Here is a 19,612-nt window from a genome sequence, read left to right as displayed (position 1 = left end):
CTTCAGTTTGCTTATATATATGTATATATATATACAATTCCGTTCTGCATTTTTTAACTAATTGCTGATGAAAAAATAATATTTTATATTAATTACGTTTAAAAAATGTATAACTTTTTTATACTAAAAAGCGCATTTATATATGTTTTAACATTAGAGTATTCTTGTTAAAGTATTACTTTTCTAATTAATTTGTATTAATTGTATATAATTAAATTTAATGAATACTTGTAAATCAGTGATTAAATATTATTATTTAACCTTTTGAATACAATCAAAAGCTGACAAAGTTAATTATATATATGAATAAATTAGTAGAATTAATTAGATGCATCACTATAGTTGTAAGTTGATTCTTAGTAAGCTAAGTAATGACGTATGTTAAAAAAATAATTATTAATAAATTTAATTTTAATTGATTTTTTTAAAATTTAGTACGTTTTAATATATAAAAGAAAACAATAAAATCAACTTATTTATCTGGAAAATATTTTATTATAATACTTTAATTTAGAATTTTGTATTTTTATAACACTTTAAAAAAATAGCTTAATAAATTGCTATAAAATCTTGTTTTTTAATATAATAAATTAGGCAAACAGAAAAATATTTTATTGATACAATAAAAAATAATTTTGTTATAGTTAAATATAGGAAGATTACTTTAAGGATTTACAGTAATTATAGTGTTTAGTGTTGGACTAGACAAATTTATTGATATTATGTATATATTGATATATATTTTTAACTTTAAATTATTTAAAAAAAATATTTTTATATCACTTATAAGTAATTTTAAACTTTTATAAGACTATTTTAATAAAAAAATTTAAAATTACAATTGGAAATTATATAATGTATTTTTTTGTATATATTATAAAAAGGTATAAATATATTTTTTCAATATAAATTTAGCCACAGACTTGCATATTTTTGTACAAATTTAATTCATTTTTTGCATATCATTTTTAAAAATTTAACATATTTTTTACATATTTTATGTACAAATTTTAGTATATTTTTTGCATAATTTTAAAATAAATTTTCATTATTTTTTTAAAAGTTACATCAATAAAGATAAGTAATAAAAATTTATGATATGAACTAGAGTTAAGATTTATATCCAATATTATGAAACTAATTAATAAAATTCGCATTAAATTATTCTTAAAAACATATAAAAATTAAATTATTTTAAAAATTTAGTTATTTTGGTAATTTAATTTTTGCCATATGAAATATAACATATTGTTTATTTATGTTTTTAAATAGTAACAAATGTTTCTTTAACTGGAAGATGAAATATGCTTTTAAATGTTTATTTTTATTTTTAGGAAAATATTTCCATTTTTGTTTTTTTTAAACAAAAAATTCCATTTTCTAAATAGTAAAATAAATTGTAATTAAATTTTTACACACTATTTTAATTAAAAAAATACATTAAAAAGTATATTTTTATAGCATTTTAAAGGTCCACAAAATTCATATTATTTTTTTATCTCACACGGAATATTTAAATTTTTAAATTTGTATTTGAGGAAGAAAATTAAATTTATTTTATTATATAAATTACGAAATTTATTATGAAAAAAATTACAGAATTAAATAGAAAAGTTACAAAAATATTCCCACAAAATATAATTACTTTATTATGAAGTTTTAATTAATTGGAGTATGCATATATTCATGGATAGGTAGCCAAAAGTCAGTTAATCTGGATATATTTTAAGACTATAAGAGCAATAAAAATATAGAATATTACTGTTAACTGACTTTTGGATATTCCTTTATGTGTGTGTGTGTGTAGGTGTGCACGTTTGCGTATTATATTAGAAAAAATTATTTATGAGCCAAAAATAAACTTTTAAAAATATAAAAAATAAAAAGATTAATATGATAAAAATTAAATATATAAAATATCATTTTTTTAATTAACAAATTTAAAATATATTAAAATGAAAAATAATTTATATGAAATTACGTAAAGATTTCTATAGATCAAGCATATGTTTTTATTATCTGAAAATCCCTTATAGTAATATTTTATTAAAAAATTAAATTTAAAATATAACATTTTTTACTTTATATACTGTATTTGTATTTCATAAATCTTGATGCACTTTTGAATGTATTTTCATATTTTGTACGCATTTTATGGTATATTCTATAATTTTTGCATGCATTTTAATTAAAATTTAAATTCATATCATTAAAAAACTATATATTAAAATAATATAGCATGACAAGTATGCAAATTAAAATTAAACTCCTATAATATTAAAATAATTAAAATAAATGAAATTTAAAAACAGATAAAATCAGTTTTTAAATTTATTATGTTTTTTTAATGCTTTATGCCTATTTATCTACATTTAATTTCCATTTATTTATGTTTCTATGCTTCTATATTTAAATTTTATTCTCTTTTCCAAAATTTAATAATTATATTTTTAATTAATTCCTTCATAAATTATAATTATAATTGAAGAATTAATTGGAAAAATGATTTATGAAGTTCTTAATAATAAAAATTATTCTTGAATGTATTGAATATTGATACAATGTTTTTTAGAATTTGTGATAAGTTCTGTAATGTTTAATACAATTTACAATAAATTATCATATTATAATGATAATAAATAATTATTTTTAATCCATTTAATATAATAATATACATAAACATGAGAAATTTTGTAGTTTATGAGATTAACCTACTTTTCAAAGTTGCTTTATATATTATCTCTGAACATTTTTAAAAATATGATTTATTCTTCTTGACAAACTAAACTTTTTCTTTAATATATAATGAATATACTGAATTTAAAGAGCAATCTTTAAAAAAAAAATTGGCACTAAATAATTTATAAACTATAAGAATAAACATAGCAAAATACAGTTTAAAAAATAATATAAAATATAAATTTTTAATGTCTAAGTCATATTCAAATACGTAAAAAAATAAGATAAAGTAACTACGTGTACCAAAGAATCGAACCCACGATTCTAGAGAATCTCATGACTCCATTTACATTGAAAATTTATATGAATCGTACAAGAAATCATATTTTCTATATATTTGGATCTTTAGATATTCATTATATATTAAATCATTTGAAGCAAAATATCATGGGCTGTAACCTTTACTTTTCGTACATCTGAAATCATTACTTTTCGGATAATAATTAAGCTCCCAAATTCCAATTTTAATTAACGGAAGTAAAATTCATTCCGGTGCTTTTGTGATTATTAAATTATTTTACAATAAACAAAGGGGTAATCTACCATTTCAAAAGGTCGATATTTCAGAAATTTAATGAATAAAAATTAAGAAATGAATTCGTTTTAGAATTATTTCGCATTTACTAAATATTTTAATAATTTTCAATGATATGTAGATTGAATAATAATAATTTTCAGAAATAATGTATTGTAGTTATGAAGGTTGTCAGAAAGCAACAGTTTCGTATTTTTAATGTAAACAAGTTACAACACGGAAACAAGGAACATATATCAATTAATCTTTGTTTCAGGTATCAGCTCGTTTATAAGGAAGAGATTAATGACAAATAAAGCAAATTATATTTCTACAGTGTTAAGAACGGGCGCCTGTACATTGAGGCACGTGTCCCTCTTTTTGTCTATGTTGCCATTTTCATAATCCTCAAGATGGCCCCAAATACCATTATCAACAAACAACAGAAAATTCATGACTTGTAGCGTATTCTGCAATTATAACAGAAACTAATGAATGGTGTTCGTCCATTGTTCCAACTTCGATGTATGTTCATCAAAACTTGGCCTTGAAAACACGAAACATTCCTCGCCTTCAAGGCCAAGTTAGCCCCAATTGCCACCAGTGCCTCCTCGTGGGAACATTGATCCCAAGTTGAATCTTAGTTTGAAGCTTTTTGCATAATATATTGATATAATGCCCCATTTTTAACCTGCAAAATTGTTTTGCAGTTCATATTGTAATAAATTAAAATATTTTACATTTTTTGCGACCAAACTGGGCCTTCCTATAGAAATCGTACAATGAGCATTCACAAAAAAGTGCTTCGAACTTTCCAGTACTAAGATATTACAGCAAGTACACTTTTCGATATTTATTGTAATTCGTGATACATATACTGTGTATGCAGGTCTTATCACATAGGGTTCATCAGTGCTATTTGATTTAGTCCTTATTCGAGCACAACGCCTCAAAAACATTAGAAATTTTTCTCTTCATAGCATTTGTATTAAGATATAATTCTTTATTTTTGTCAAATTTTTTAATAATTAAAAAATTTAATATAATTTTTAATGTATTAGGGGCTAGAAAAATAAGTGGCACAGTCTGATAGGCCTTCTAAATAGGCATTTGTTTGACATAGTCAACTTGTCTATTGAAGCATTTACCATAGTGGTTGATTAAGAAATCGAAGCCTTGATGGTTTATTTTCAATTTTGGACTCTCCACTTTTTGGGCACTAAGAGATCTTTTTATCAGACTCATCGTGTCGGTCTAACACGATGAGTCTGATAAAAAGATCACAATGGTTCACAATGGAAAAGCCGGATGATGAGGGACAAGCCCCGACATAACAGGGAGGGGCCATTTACAAAATATTTTTGGTGTTTTAACTGCTGGGTTCGATCCTTCAGAGCGGTAGATTGATGCCCCAACTACCTCGGCCATTCAGCCTGCGTTTAGAAGCCTTGATGATAGAAAAATAAGTCCTGAGACATGCCCAAGAAGTAAAACTTTGGCTAACTTTGTCAGATTGGAAGTGTCGACTTCAAAAGATGTTTCTTCGATTTAGGGAATAGATTGAAATCTGAGAAACTGTGGCTATTGAACAGTAATACTCGGTCGTGTATTGCACGTGACACCGTAAATCTTTAACCGTCCTTCTTTTAATCCTGATTTGGTATCATCGGACTGCACTTATTCCTAGGCTTTAATTTCAGTCTGTTGAAGATGTTCAAGAAATAAAACATTGAGGATGCATCTTCTACAACCCAGTCTGATTTCTTGATCTACCTTTACAAATGTCTCAACAGACTTGCTGACTATGTCGAATAAAGTGGGCGAATATACGCCTAATGTATATCTGTGTTTTATGTTTCTACATTGTAATTTGTTTACATTCAAATTAAAAATCAGAAAACATTACTTTTTGACTTCCATGTATATAATTGTTTATAATATTCTATAGCCTACAATTATATTTGGAATATTCTGTATTTACAAAACATTGTAGGCCTAATAATGTAAATATTGAAGGATGTCACTAGAAGTTACAGATTTGACATTGAATAGAACCAAAACCGAATTTATAATATGTGAAATGGTTGATGTGGAAAATGATAATGTACGGCATGTTAAGATGAGAGGTCAGAAACTGTCTAAGACTGAATTCAAGTGGGTTCTTTCATAGCGCAGGTAGCGAAGGAAAGTCAGTCATAGAATACAGGCAGGTTGGCAAGGCTGCAGAAGGGTGTCAGGTTTTTAATGTGATAGAAAATCCCACTAAAGCTAAATGGAAAGGTTTATAAGTCAGCGGTATCGGACTGCTTTGATGTATGGAATGGTAATGTTGCCTTTAACTAAGAAAAATGCGAATACGGTAGTTGTTGAGATAAATATAGAATGACAAGAATAGACAGGATCAAAGTAGCATGGTGAGAAAGACTTTGGGTTTGAGAAAATCTCTTAGAAAATTAGAGTCAAGATTACGATGGTTAGGACATGTGAAAATAATTCTTTTGGATTATGTCGGAAAACGTGGGTTGGAGATGGATCTTCTCGGGAGAATAAGAGGTAGACCAAGAAGACGATGATTTGAAATGTGTTTGAGTATATGGAGGCTCTTAGAATTGATCGGAACTTGGCAGAGGACACAGTGAGGTAGAAGAAAGCGATCTGCAACAGCGACCTCACAAGAGTGGGACTGATAAGATGAAGTAGTAATAATCTAAAATATTGCATTCAATTACTGTACTGTGTTTAATTTAATTAGACATTTAATTCACTTGTAAGCATGAATAAGATATACTAGAAGAACTTTTAGTCCATTCATTTTAATCATTTTTTCTTATAATGTTTAAAGTAAAATGTTTTAAAAATATATTTCTTCGTCTTTTGAGAAAGATGAAAGATATTATTATCTTTCATCTTTCTCCATCTTTATGGGTTTATCAGTCTGTAAGCATCGATCGTCTTTATTCTAAGTTGTTACTTCATTAGAGTTTCTATTCAAGAATTTCTTTTACACTCACTGATGAGTTTTACTACTTATCTATATCGATTCCGTACCAATTTAGCATCAAGTTGATATAATTTATAGAAGAAAATACATGTACAACATACTCAATGCAAATATAAAAATATAAATTATTCCTTCTAAAAATTAGATATATTTGTAGAACTAAACAACGTTTTAATGAATTTTCATTTATTCTAGTTCATCCTAATTATAAGGTAAAATTTACATATATTAACTTTTAATCTTTAATATTCATTTAAAAAACATTAAATACTATAAATTTTTATATTATTTAATGATTTTTTATGAATATTAAAGATTAAAAGTTTAGTTAAGTCCTTACTTTAAAAATTATTGTAAGATACAGTATTACATCATAATTTTTCTAATTAGAAATAAATTTATTAAAAATATATTATAATCAATCTATTAATTGTAAGTCAATTAGTTTCATATTTGACTTACTTTCCTTTTTTTACTTTAAAGAAAAAATTTTTAAATATTTAAGAAAAATGTTATTTCTATTGGTCTTATGCCAAAACCATAAAGCTAATCTTTTCTTTTTCAAGAAAAAATTTTAAAAAATCGATTTTTATTGAATTGAATTCATGTAAATTTATTAAAAACGTTAAAAAATAGGGGAAAACATAGTACTGTATTATAATATGGTAATATTAAAGAAAAGAATCTATTTTCACATAATTTAAAAAATATATTAAATTCTTTTGTTTACAGACTTTATATATTTTCAATTTTTAAAAATTGAAATAAATAAATAAACATATAAATAAGTAATATATATATAAACAGAGTTAATATTTATATATATATATATTTATATATATGTCAATAATAGAGGAAACTGGAACTTCAGTATGTAAAGACAACAGTTAGTTACTGGAAATGTGTGTAAGATGTGTGTCTTTATATATATATACTGTATATAAATTTACAGATAGCCCATAAGTCAATTTACCATTTAAAAAATTTCCATTATCTGTGCTTATAAAAAAAATAAATAACTTAGATAATTAACAAACAAAAATTTTATTAATTCTTAAATGGTAATACAATTTATAAATACATATATATAGGGTGGCTCTACACAGGCATGCATAATTTGAATTTTATAACGTGAATGAATTTTAGTAAAGTAATTAAACTTTAAATTAATCTTGTTTTATAAAACAAAAAAACCGAAATAAATTTAAAAATCCAAACATTATTTTTGAGATATAAAACTTAAATTTAATGTTGTAAATTAAAAGACTAAGTAATGAATTTATATCACATGTAATAAATATATTATAGTGTTTAGATATAAGCTTTTGTATCAAAATTTGAACGAATTATTATTTGAAAATAGTTTGAAATTATGATTTACTATATTTTTTAAATTTATTTAAATTATATTTTATTTGTGGATTATTAAATTGTATATGATTATTGCCAGTGTCTTACTTGTATATATGATATTGAAAATTAGAATGATTAATGCAAGAAACATAAATATACATCATATTTATAAAGTCTATATTTTTATTTAAAAAATTAGGAACAATTTATAATTGATTTGTCTTACGAAATTTTCAAAATTCTTAAAACTGTATCCTAAAAATTATTTGTTTTAGAATTAATGTGGAATCTAAATTTGAGTTTAACTAGTCACAACTTTATTAAATGTTAACATAATTTATAAACATTTAAATTTTGTTAACATGTTACTTTTTCTTTTAATGTAGTTAATGAGTGAGTATATAATTTTGCCAATTACAATTACATGAGTAAAGTTATAATAAAGGAGTGGTTGACAAAAAAATAAAAACAGAAAGAGAATTTTAATTACATTTTATCACTTTTTCTATTTTATTTAACGGCTTGAAAAATAAATTATTTAAGAAGCGATACAAATATTTACTAGGAATGTCAGACAATTTCTGAAAAATATACAGAACATCACATTATAGTTGAACAATTACATGAAAAATTAGTTCTCTGTACTTAATATTATTTCAGAGAAATGATGCTTTCAACCACATTGTAATAAAATTTAGCGTAAAAAATACCATAGAAAATAACACTTTACTATTAGCTTTCACTAAATACATCACAGATCTTTCCCACAATCACTCATCACCTTAGTACAGAATGTTTCTCAAAAAATATAAATCATTTCTTTTTTTTCTATATCCTGATATACATACAGTTATAAATCACTGATTTGATGTGACAAAACTTCAGTAATTTCTGAGGTAGAAAATATAATAACACTAACTTAGTCACATCAATTAACAAAAAGAAAAAAGCTTAGTATTGTTGAGTCATATATTATGAATAGTATAATGTAAGATCTGTTAGAATTCCAGAGTTTAACAATGAACTTTATCAATGAAAACGAAGTTGAAGATGTGCAAATAAACAAAACAAAATTTATCAAATAATACAAGGAACTTTGGTTTTTTTTTTATGTCATTCGTACGAATACAACGGCACAATTTATATATTTCTTTCTGCTATATACAATAATTAAACTACATTAAATATATATATATGTATAATAATCATCACATAATTTAACTGTGAGATATTTATCACAGTTTTTATTAATTAAAAAAATAAAGGTGCATACAAAGGAATGTCAACTGAACCATTTAACAAATATGGAATGCAACTGTTCGACTTAGTGACGTTTCCTGTTTAGTAGAATCGTAATTACTTTATTTTTATAAATTCCTATCAATTATTTTAATGGTTAAAATTCGATATGATAAATTGTCAACATCTGATTTTAATACAGCTAATTAAATTCAAACTATGATATTAATATTAGTTCAGAGAATGATGTTAATTTTAATTTATGGGAATTCTGTGAATAATGCCAGAATATTTATTAATTAAACTGTTAAAACTATCACTTTAATGACAAATTAAAATGAAAAAAAGAAACTGCAAATTTGTTCTTAGTTGGCGATAAAATGTTTCCAGGAGAGATACTGTAGCTTAAGAATAAATATCTACAGCTGAGAATAATTATGTTAATTGTTTAAACTTTATTAATTTTTATTTTTTAATAGAAAAATAATATTTTAGACTACTGTACGAAGAGGAAAAAATATTTTTAATATCAAAATGACTATACGAGGGGGGTAATTTTTGTTTTAATCAGAGATGGAAATATATATGTATTTTTTCTTATATATGTATACTTATATAGACTTCACGTAGACGTAATTGTTTTGAGTGGAAAAAAAAGGGCGAAAAAATACAAATGCCATTTCTAATTACTGATTTTTTTTATACTACACTTTGAAAAATGTTAGTTTGAGAAACTTCCTAGAACCTTCTGGAAGTGACATCATAAGTTACATTTACGCCTAAGCCAGCAGCACCTTTGTCACACGAATATACATTGTAGAATAATACAAAATACACTTGTAGTTTTTTGGAACTACCAATCGTCGTTTCGACAAATATATTTATTTATACTTTTTTCATATTCAAATATTCTGGGCAGTTTCATAAATTAAAAAAAAAATTTTTTTTTTTTTAGTCAAATTTACGTAGACTAGCTGCTCACTCGATTATATATATTTCTATTAAACGTCAGAACTTTTTCTTTCTTCCATTCTATGATATTTAAAATTTCAAGTCACAGTTTTAGATGTAGTGACTGTTATAATGATGAAGAGAGTTTAAATTTAAACAGATTTGAAAAATATTTGACTGTAAATTTAACAAAAAAAAAAAAAAAAATAATAATAATAATAATAAAACTTCAGCGAGTGCCTGTTGATAAAACACGGACAAATTAAGCACCTGAAACAAAGTACCTTTCGAATCAAATTACGATAAAACACTGCATTCAGTTGTTTAAGTAGACAAGCTTTTGTCAACTGAACTTGGGAGTGGACTGACTGACAAGTGCAGTTTGATAGTTTATCACCTGACTAGTTTGACAATCGATTCCATCATAGAAAAGGTAGCAGCAGTAATAATAATAACACTTCTATTCTGGGCATGATATGATTGGCCAAACCACGAACATCTTCGGCTAAAATAAACACAATAAATAACAATTTAAACTGAGAAGAAATTTTACATATTAAAATTTAAAAAACAGCTGAATAAAATCGAATACACTTTGCTCTTACGATTAGAAAATATGTTTTTTTTTTTTTTTTTTTAACATGTTCTACATTATTTAACTATAAAATAAGGTTATTTTACTCTATATATCAACTACATAAAAGCATTTTATCGTTTAAAGTATAGTGACAAAATCGATCAGAACTTACCTCTAACACTGTCAGCTCCTCTGTTTTCTTCCATTTGGAGTTCATTTTTTCGATTATTCTCCACAACTTTTACATCACTTCTGACGTCGATAACTTGGAATATAATAGAAGTGCATTTTAGTTTTGAATCGAAGTGAGTCGATTCCATATTAAACCTTAAACCGACCACAGTCGATTGAGATTCGTTCGTTTTTTCAACTGGATATAGTACAATGTAATCCGGAGAAGCCTAATGGAAGAGATTCTTTAAATAAGAATAATTTTAAAAAATACGTATGAATTTAAAAAAGTATTTAGTTAACATATTTACGGCTACAAATATTCACACCAAAGACAAGAATAGGTGAAAATTCGAATTTTATACAAGTAAATTTAGTTTTATTGCGGTACTGATCCAAAATTACCAAGGATCTTTAAGAACAAACACACAAACTGACATAAAATGCAAATACAAGATTTCAAAACTGTTCACTTCATGCCACTAAATTTCATATTTATGCATTTCGTTCACTGGAAGTTAACATAAATTGGATAGAATTAGACCTCGACTGAGCGCCATATTCATAAGGCCCCAATGTACTGTATCTTCTTTCATAAATATTAAATAGATAAGCCTTCAGTATCTGTGAATTACTAATTGTGTGTAAATTTGCATTGTGAACGACAGTGTTATCATCAGATCACGTGACTTTCAAACGCTCAACCTTAATTTGTGTCTAAACTTCATTACTATTTCTTGCTGCTTGAAGTTAATTAACGGTGGAGTTAAATCAAAGTTTCACTGTACACAATTCTTAGTTCAAGTCACAAAATTTTCAGCATTCTGGCTTTAGTTTTCGAAAATAATCTTGTCGAACAGACACACGCATGGATAAAGAAATGTATTTAACGAATAAAAAATTTTTTATATCAAACACCTTTTTTAAAATAAATTTTAAGAATACATATTTAAGTAATATGAATTTCAAACAAGCTTAGTTTAATAAAAATAATTAATTTATTTTATTTTTACAATTGAATCTGTATACATTTTAAATTTTAAAAACAAAATTAAATCAGTGCTGCCCTCTATTGATTTCACAAAAAATTAATCAAGAGGTAATCACTGACGACAAACGACCGTCTTCTATCTCCAACCCTCTTCTATTTTATGAAACCAAATTCGATTTTAATATTCAAGATTTTACAAAAGAAAAATTCAATATTCATTACACTGAAAGATAACAATTGTTAGTGTTTGGTTCAACCATTTTAAATGTCGATTTGCACGTCCAAACGGGCAGACACACAAGGGGGGGAACAGTTTGAAGTTTAAACGAAGTTATTACTTTAAAAAGTACAAGGATGAAAGTTTTAAGTCGAGTAAAAATCAATTTGAATTTCTGCTTTGTGTTCTTATGGCTAGAGCATTAAATATTTGAAATGATATAAATTCAAAAATTGACTGAACCTTTCATTTTTTTCAATAGGCCTACATATTATTCATTAAAAAAGAATTTTATTAGTATTTTGAGTATATTACACTTACCGGTATTTAAATATTTTGCTTACATGTTATTAACATTAAGTAGAATCAATAGTTTACAAATAATTTGTAGAATTTCGTCGGATGGAGATTAAGTTTAAAAATTAAATAGAAGACTTTTGAATAAATAGGTGATTCCTTTTTCAACAGACTGTCTCTTCAATTTAATTTTTATAAATAATTTATTTAAACTAATAGGGTAGTTACATATGGAAAAGGCATTGTTACCTTGAAGAGAGTCAAATATATACATTTAAATTCATAATATGTGACATTTAAAAGACGTGTACATACAGTATATATACATTTAAATGTATATTATATATTAACATACTTTTACCTTTGTATTTTCAGTGTAGTACTCCTTTTGGAGTGGAATACTTAACAATAAATAATAATAATAACATACATGTATAGGCCTATACATAGTTTTTATATACTGTATATTATGAATTTAAAGATACATTTCACTATTCTCAACGTAACAATATCTCTTCTATACGGAACTATCTTAGTAGTTCAAATAAATGATTATTGTTATTGATTATTTGATATTACGGCATTAATTAAAATCACTAATTTATAAGTAAAATAAGTAATAAGTATTATATATATATATTCATATGGGCTAAATAAGGCAAGGAAAAATTATATAATTCAAATGAAAGACAGGAAAAAGTTGCTAATTATCTTGTCTATATTATTGGAAAATAGTTAAATTTTCAGTTTAAATTTTTTTTTTAGCTGTAAAAACTATAAACTATTTAAATAAATATATTCATATTTAAATAATTTTATTCAAAGTTTTCCCAGCTAAAATAACTTTTAAACTAAAAATTCAATTATATCTCAGAAATATCGACAAGATAATTAGTACCTTTCCCTGTCTTCCTTGTTGTGTTTTAACTGTATATATATTCTTTTTTCTTGTCATTTTGTCAAAACCGTGATTTCTTGCAATTTTAAGAGGGAGAAAATTAAAATTTGTCGGATCATTACGGAAAATTTTCTCTTTCACACAATTTCAAATTAAAATTTTAAGAAAACTCGTTAAGTTCCCGTAGACATTATAAAAAAAAAATTATTTCAGTGTAAAGCGAAAGTAACTCAATCACGAAAAATAATTTAAAAAATCTTCTCCAATTAATTGTCGCTCAATTTAGTTACAAGTCGTTTCTAGTTGTGTGTTAAAATGAATTTACATATATATTAAAGCAGTGATGTTTATTATGAATTTTCAAAGCAGTTTCCTACATACTTGAGTGTAAATTAATGTAATTAAAATAAATTCTTTTTGATTGACTTCAAAAATTTTTCTTGTACACTACATTTTATCTTTGCTTCAGTGCCTTAAATAAAGGGAAATATTGAATAAAAGCTTACTTAACAACAAAACAACACTTTAAAGAATAAATAGAAATAAATAAAAAATGATTAAAAGTAAATATTAATTTAATATACCGGTTTACAAAGAAACAAATCTTTAATTTCATATAAAATAACACAAATTAAATTAAACTTTCACTTATGTAATATTACATACTTTTTTATTTCTTAAAAAAAATAAAAGTAATTCCTTTCCTTTTAAATATTTTACTTTACCAATTTAATAAAGTAATTTTATTATTATATCTTTTTAAAGATATATTCTTTTAACTTAAAAATAGAAAAAATGCCACTGTTTACTAAACAAAAAGAATATCTTAATAATTAAAAAATAATAAAAAATTTATTTTAAAATAATTCTGGAATGTTTAAAGAAGTGGGAAGAATCAGCAATGAAAGGAATACTTTAAGAAATGTTTAGAATATATTTTAATTAGAATTATTTATAAATATAACATTCAATTTTGTCTCTTCTTAATCAGAATTTTAAGCATAGACCAAACTTTATGATTTTATTTCACATTTATTCATAATTCTACTAACATTTAAATAATAAAAACAGATAAAATCGTCTTTTACAAGAATATTGTATAAAAGTTTAAATAATATCAAATTTTATAATTTAATAATAATAATAATAATAATAAGTATAATTGTAACAATTATTCTGATATTATTAAGCTATTACTTTACTTTTCTTAATTGAGAGTATTAAAAATGCTTATATTTAATTTCTAAATAATAATTTTGTTTTGTTTCAAAAGAAAATATTAGAAGTTACACTGTAACATAAACTGTACTTTACAGTTTTAGAGGAGGAATAAGAACATAAATTTATATTACACAAAATAAATTAAATAAATATTATTATGTAAGGGAAGAAGTTTTCATTTTTCTTTGCTAAGAGATGAATTTAGGTCATGCTACTCTTTGCCATTTAATATTGTCATGTCAATAAACTAGTATTATTTTTATAGCAATACAAAATGTCTTTTTTAGATTTCATATCAAGACAAACATACTCTTTTTTTTTTAAATATGGAAATAAATTGAAGAAATATGCATATGCAGTGTATATACATGTTGATGCTAGTGGCAAATATTCTTTACATTAAATGGTCTGCTAATATATGATATCCATCTATAATTTAGCTGCAAAGTAACAGAAATAAATATCTAAATTAAAATAATCTTAATTATAACAGAATAAGCCAGGAAAATATAATAGGAAACCAGGGATGTATTCACATGAGACGGCAAGGAGCGGCGCTTTCCACACCAATGCTCTTCCACCTTCATTTTTTGCCGGCCCCCACTGTCGCCTACTCGAATTCAGAAGTAAACAGCACAAAAAATAGAATGTCTCAAACACTGGATGATACAGAATCAAATACTGGGTTACAAAAACAACCACGAGGTAAAGAAGAATACAATTTAATACTCGTTCTTGTTCAGCCTTTTCTTTTTTATTGAGCATTATCATGTGTATCACTAGTATGCATATGATAACTCTTTGAAAAATATGTTGCTAGTGATCGTAGGCTATTGCGTTTTTACGGTAGCCTACACGCCTATGTTAAGTCTGTCACACAATAGCCATGCGAGTTGGCCCACTCAGAAATTCCTGGCTACATGTAATAACGAGACGAACAGGCAGGTTCGAGTTTGTCAAATTATCTGGTGTTATTGTCGTTTACAATGCAAAACCATACAATCAGTAATTCACACATAGTTAAGAGCTTTCTATTTAATATTTACAGAATAATCCAATTCACAATTATTCATTGGTTATACACAAAAAAAAAAAAAAAAAAACGTTATTTATGTCGATGTTTCACTGTATGTATATTTTATAAATTTTTTATAACATCAATTATAATAAAATATATACTGTAAATTATATATGAATGTAAAGTTTACATGCATATACAACATATATGTAAGTATGAAAGGATAATATTTATACTATGAGAAAATTACTTTATAATATAAAAACTATGCAAATTCATAAAAAATTACATTCAATGTAACTTAGTAAACAACTAAAAACTTTCCCAATTAAATTTTTCCTCTTCTAAACTTATTTATTCATTTATTAATTTAAATTTTCCTCTTTTTTATTATTATATAAAGAATTAAAAACGAAGAGAGAATTTATTTTTTAAGTATTCAAAATTTTAAATTACTCTTCAAACTAAAATCACTTAAAAACTACTTGAAAATTTGTATTAATTAACAGTCAAATAAGTTTTAATTAAAACTTACTTTTAAGAACATATTAATGCATTTTTATCAAACTTTATTCATTAATTTAATATATTCAAATTTATTTTATTTTATTTTACTTTTTTAAAAGAAAAATCAAAACCATTACGAAGATTAACTTATGAATAATTAATTTTTAAGTGCTTGAGAGATGCAAAACTTACTTTTTCATCATTAATATACCATTCAATTTCGGGTGGTGGATACGATTTGGGTGACGTACAGTTTACATTTACTAAATCTCCCTTTCGATAAACCGGCTGACCCTCTGTTATTATCGGTTTTTCTGTACCATCTGCTAAAAAATTTGAAAAAATAAAAGTAAAACATCAGTACTGAAATATATTAATTAAACCAAAGATTCACAAGAAAACAAAGAAATTCAAAAGGTCAACTGCATATCAATAGAAAAATTAGATACTTATTGTATTTTTTCAAGGATTCCAGATAATTTTCAAATAAGAATAACAACAATTATGTGGGAAATTCATTAACTGGTTTACTTGATATAATTCTAATATATACGCAATATATTATATATTACGCAAAATCTTGGAAAATAAAAATTTTAAATGGGTGGATCGAAAAGAATATTTTCTACACGGGGACAATGCAAGAAAAAGATTGGGGACCCCTAAATTCAACAATAAAAGAAGAAAACTCATAAATGACATCATACTGCATTAAATATTGTAATATCTTAGTTATATGAGAAAATGGGAGAAAAATAATTACTGGATGGTGACTTTAATGTGTTGTTCTTATCATTCATGATCAATTCCTCGCTGCTGACTGATTCATACAGTGATATTGTTGCTACGCATTTTATGCTTATCTCATCTCTACCCATAAAATTTTCAGATAATATGAAGCTCAATTTTGAAGATGAAACTTCTAATCCATCTTCGTTCTTCGTAACGTTAACGGATTCTTCGTAATCTGATGATAACTACGGAATAAAATTTTTCTCATTATTATACGCAATAATTTGATATTATCATTAATACGTTAATACGATTAAAATTTCAATTATGTATAATATTAAACTATTACCTATATCGTTGAAAAATAAATGAAATTAGTTCGGGATACTGATTGTCTTTTAATTAAAATCTACTTTAAAAAATCACATTATAGAATTTCTAATTAATTACTTAATTAGAAATTCTTCTAATGATAAGAAATAAAAACACGATATTTAATTTAAACTTTTTTGAAAAACTGAATTTAAACAGCGATATATAATAAAGTAATCAATCAAATACGATGGGAAATCAATGTTAATCAATACTTCATCTCGATCATTAATCGTGTATTACAGTAAAATGAAAGAAATAAATTTGAAAGATATTCCTGAAAGTCATACATTGGGACAAGTTATAATTCAATTCAATAATGTTAAAAAAATGAGAGGAAAAATTTTAAAAATAATCCATTCTTCACCGTGGAGTAACTATGATTTTGGTCTGGGGATGATCTAAAATGTACAGAGTGAAGAAAAATTTAGCATCCGTTACACACCCGCAATACAAATGTTCTATAATGCTCCAGATTTGTTGTTCAAGACAATTTGTTTTTGTTTTTTTTTTTTAGTTTAAATTTTATTCCTGAAGCTCCTCAAGATCATACACCCACATCAGCCCCAGATTCTTCTCGATTTAAGTGTTATATCAGCGATAAAATACTTGGTGCATTCATGGTTGACTAAATGAAGAGTATTTGAAAACACTACTATAACTCCAATCACTAGTTATTAAAATAGCCATAAATTCAACATACACTTGTTAGAATTTTTGACTAGTGTTTAATATATCTGGCTTGTGTTCGTTCAAATCCATTCCCCTTTACTCTATCAGCATTACTACACTCTATTAACTTCATAATTCTTCCAGTACTATGATCTTCTGCATAAATTGGAATATCTCCAATTAAATGAACTGAATATAGATCATATTTTTATTCTCCTCTATGCTTATAAGAATTAGTTATTTAAAAATAGCTACAATTTAATATCTATTACGTTTAATGCATGTATAATTAGGCTAATATGCAAGATGTAACTAAATTTTTAAATAAATTTATACTATAAAATGCCAGGAAAGAATATATTATTTTATAATTATACGCATACTTCCCTTCTAAAAAAGGAGAAGTCGCATGGCTTACAAGTTTTCAAACTCAAACTTGCAAAGTGAAACCTGCCTAAACGGGAAAAATTCTTAAAAACAGCGATTTCCGTGTTTAAAAAAAACCTATTCAAAACGGAAACCTACCAACCGGAAAAATATTCCACACCGTACGAGTCCGGTTTACACAGGTTTCACTGTATATAGATTTAGCTACAATATGCAATGCTTAATTAATTAATTAATTAATGGTAAATCAATAAAAAAACATTAAATGCTATCGAATTAGGGTAATTATACAATATTTAAGAAAATATTTAAATTTACACCAATAATTTAAAAAAAAAATTAGTGTGCAGAGCGGTGAGGGAAAGCATTAAAAGGTGACGAAAGCAATTTTAAGAAACGAATGGGAAATTGATTTTTCTTTCCTTTCTTTTTCTCTTTTGTCAAAATGTAAAAAAAACCCAAAAAGGGGGATCTATCTCGTTTAATCCTTCGGCGGCGAAACAATGGCAAATCTAACGAAAACAAGAATCGAGTTAAATCGTTTTAATATGAAAAAAATATAGCGGAGAGTTTAGTTTTATTTACTACTTTAAGTTGTAATTCTGTAAAAATTGAATTAAGTATATATATAGGGCCTATATATTTAAGTAATTAATTTAAACAGTTAGCTCTAGATCTTATTTTACATAATATAAGTTATAAACATTGCACTTTATGCGACATGCGATTTTCACCGTATGTCTCGGTTAAAATCGCATGTCGGCGTTCTTAAACATGTATAGCCCTGTTAATTGACTTTGAGCCACCCTGTTATAAATGTAATTCATTATTATCGATAATAAAAAAATAAGAAACCAATTTTATCGTTGAATATATGTACGATAAAATGCTTTTAACGATATTAGATTATTTAATGACATTAACTACATTTTCATGATTAAAAAAAAAGTACAAGTTTGGTCCGTTTTAAGTACAAGTTTTCGAATACTGTGTACACGTTTAACGCTATGTAAATCACACTTAATTCACGGCAATCATTTCAACATTTAGAAGGTAATCTACGAATAATTTATATGTTTACTTTTACGGTGAATCGATAAATACAAAATAAAATGACCTTTTTAAACAAAACAAGAACATTCTATTTAGCCGGAAAGAGATTTTTTAGTGGAAAATTGCATTAATTGTATTAACATCTGCAGGAAATGTATGAAAGCTTATCGGCCAATATTTGATGAAGAATTGTCAAATAAAATATATTCTCTATTGTATTTATTCTACTTTCTTACTTTTGTGTAAAGGGGGTCGGTAAATATAATAGAGCATCAATAGTATTACTGAGAAAATATGAGCTCAAAAGTTAGTTAATCACGCGAATCGCTCGAACAAAATATCAAAGGATTTAGAAGTAAGAAAGCTGTAATTTAGTTTCTTAGAACATTATAATTTCTGTATTGAACAAGAAGAATCTCGTTAAAGTAGTAAGCTATTTCAATAAAATAGCAATCTTTACAAGTAATCAACTGACACCTGGGCCATCCTGTATATGTGCATATATATTTATTTATATAGAATATAAGAAATATTTCTTCTAAATATCTCAACATTGAGCTGACAAGAGCAATAGTCTAATTGAATAGTCTAATATTATATAGAAAATATAATATAAAATTAATATATATATATAGGCTACTTCATATTATATTATAATATAGCTACATTATACTTACATAGCTATATTAAAATATATGTCAG

At 25.0% G+C, this 19,612-nt stretch overlaps 1 protein-coding gene across 2 annotated transcripts in view; it reads right to left on the bottom strand.

Moving 5' to 3' along the window:
- Window positions 1–8,070: 8,070 nt before the first annotated feature.
- Window positions 8,071–19,612, bottom strand: part of LOC136989311 (synaptogenesis protein syg-2-like) — a 36,721-nt gene continuing 25,179 nt past the window's right edge. The window contains exons 5-8 of one of the 2 annotated variants that reach the window (XM_067287433.1): window positions 16,458–16,671; window positions 15,887–16,020; window positions 10,547–10,775; window positions 8,071–10,302 (exon numbers count right to left, since the gene is read on the bottom strand). In XM_067287433.1, the coding sequence (XP_067143534.1) occupies window positions 10,220–10,302; window positions 10,547–10,775; window positions 15,887–16,020; window positions 16,458–16,671 (660 nt within the window). In that variant the 3' untranslated portion in view covers window positions 8,071–10,219. The remainder of the gene's footprint in view (window positions 10,303–10,546; window positions 10,776–15,886; window positions 16,021–16,457; window positions 16,672–19,612) is intronic. The other variant, XM_067287434.1, reaches the window with a different exon arrangement.

This window comes from Centruroides vittatus, unplaced genomic scaffold (genome assembly GCF_030686945.1).
Source record: "Centruroides vittatus isolate TY-2023 unplaced genomic scaffold, ASM3068694v2 scaffold_464, whole genome shotgun sequence".
NCBI lineage: Eukaryota > Metazoa > Arthropoda > Arachnida > Scorpiones > Buthidae > Centruroides > Centruroides vittatus.
Note: the sequence above shows the minus strand (reverse complement) of the source record. Positions and strands in the feature narration are given on the sequence as shown.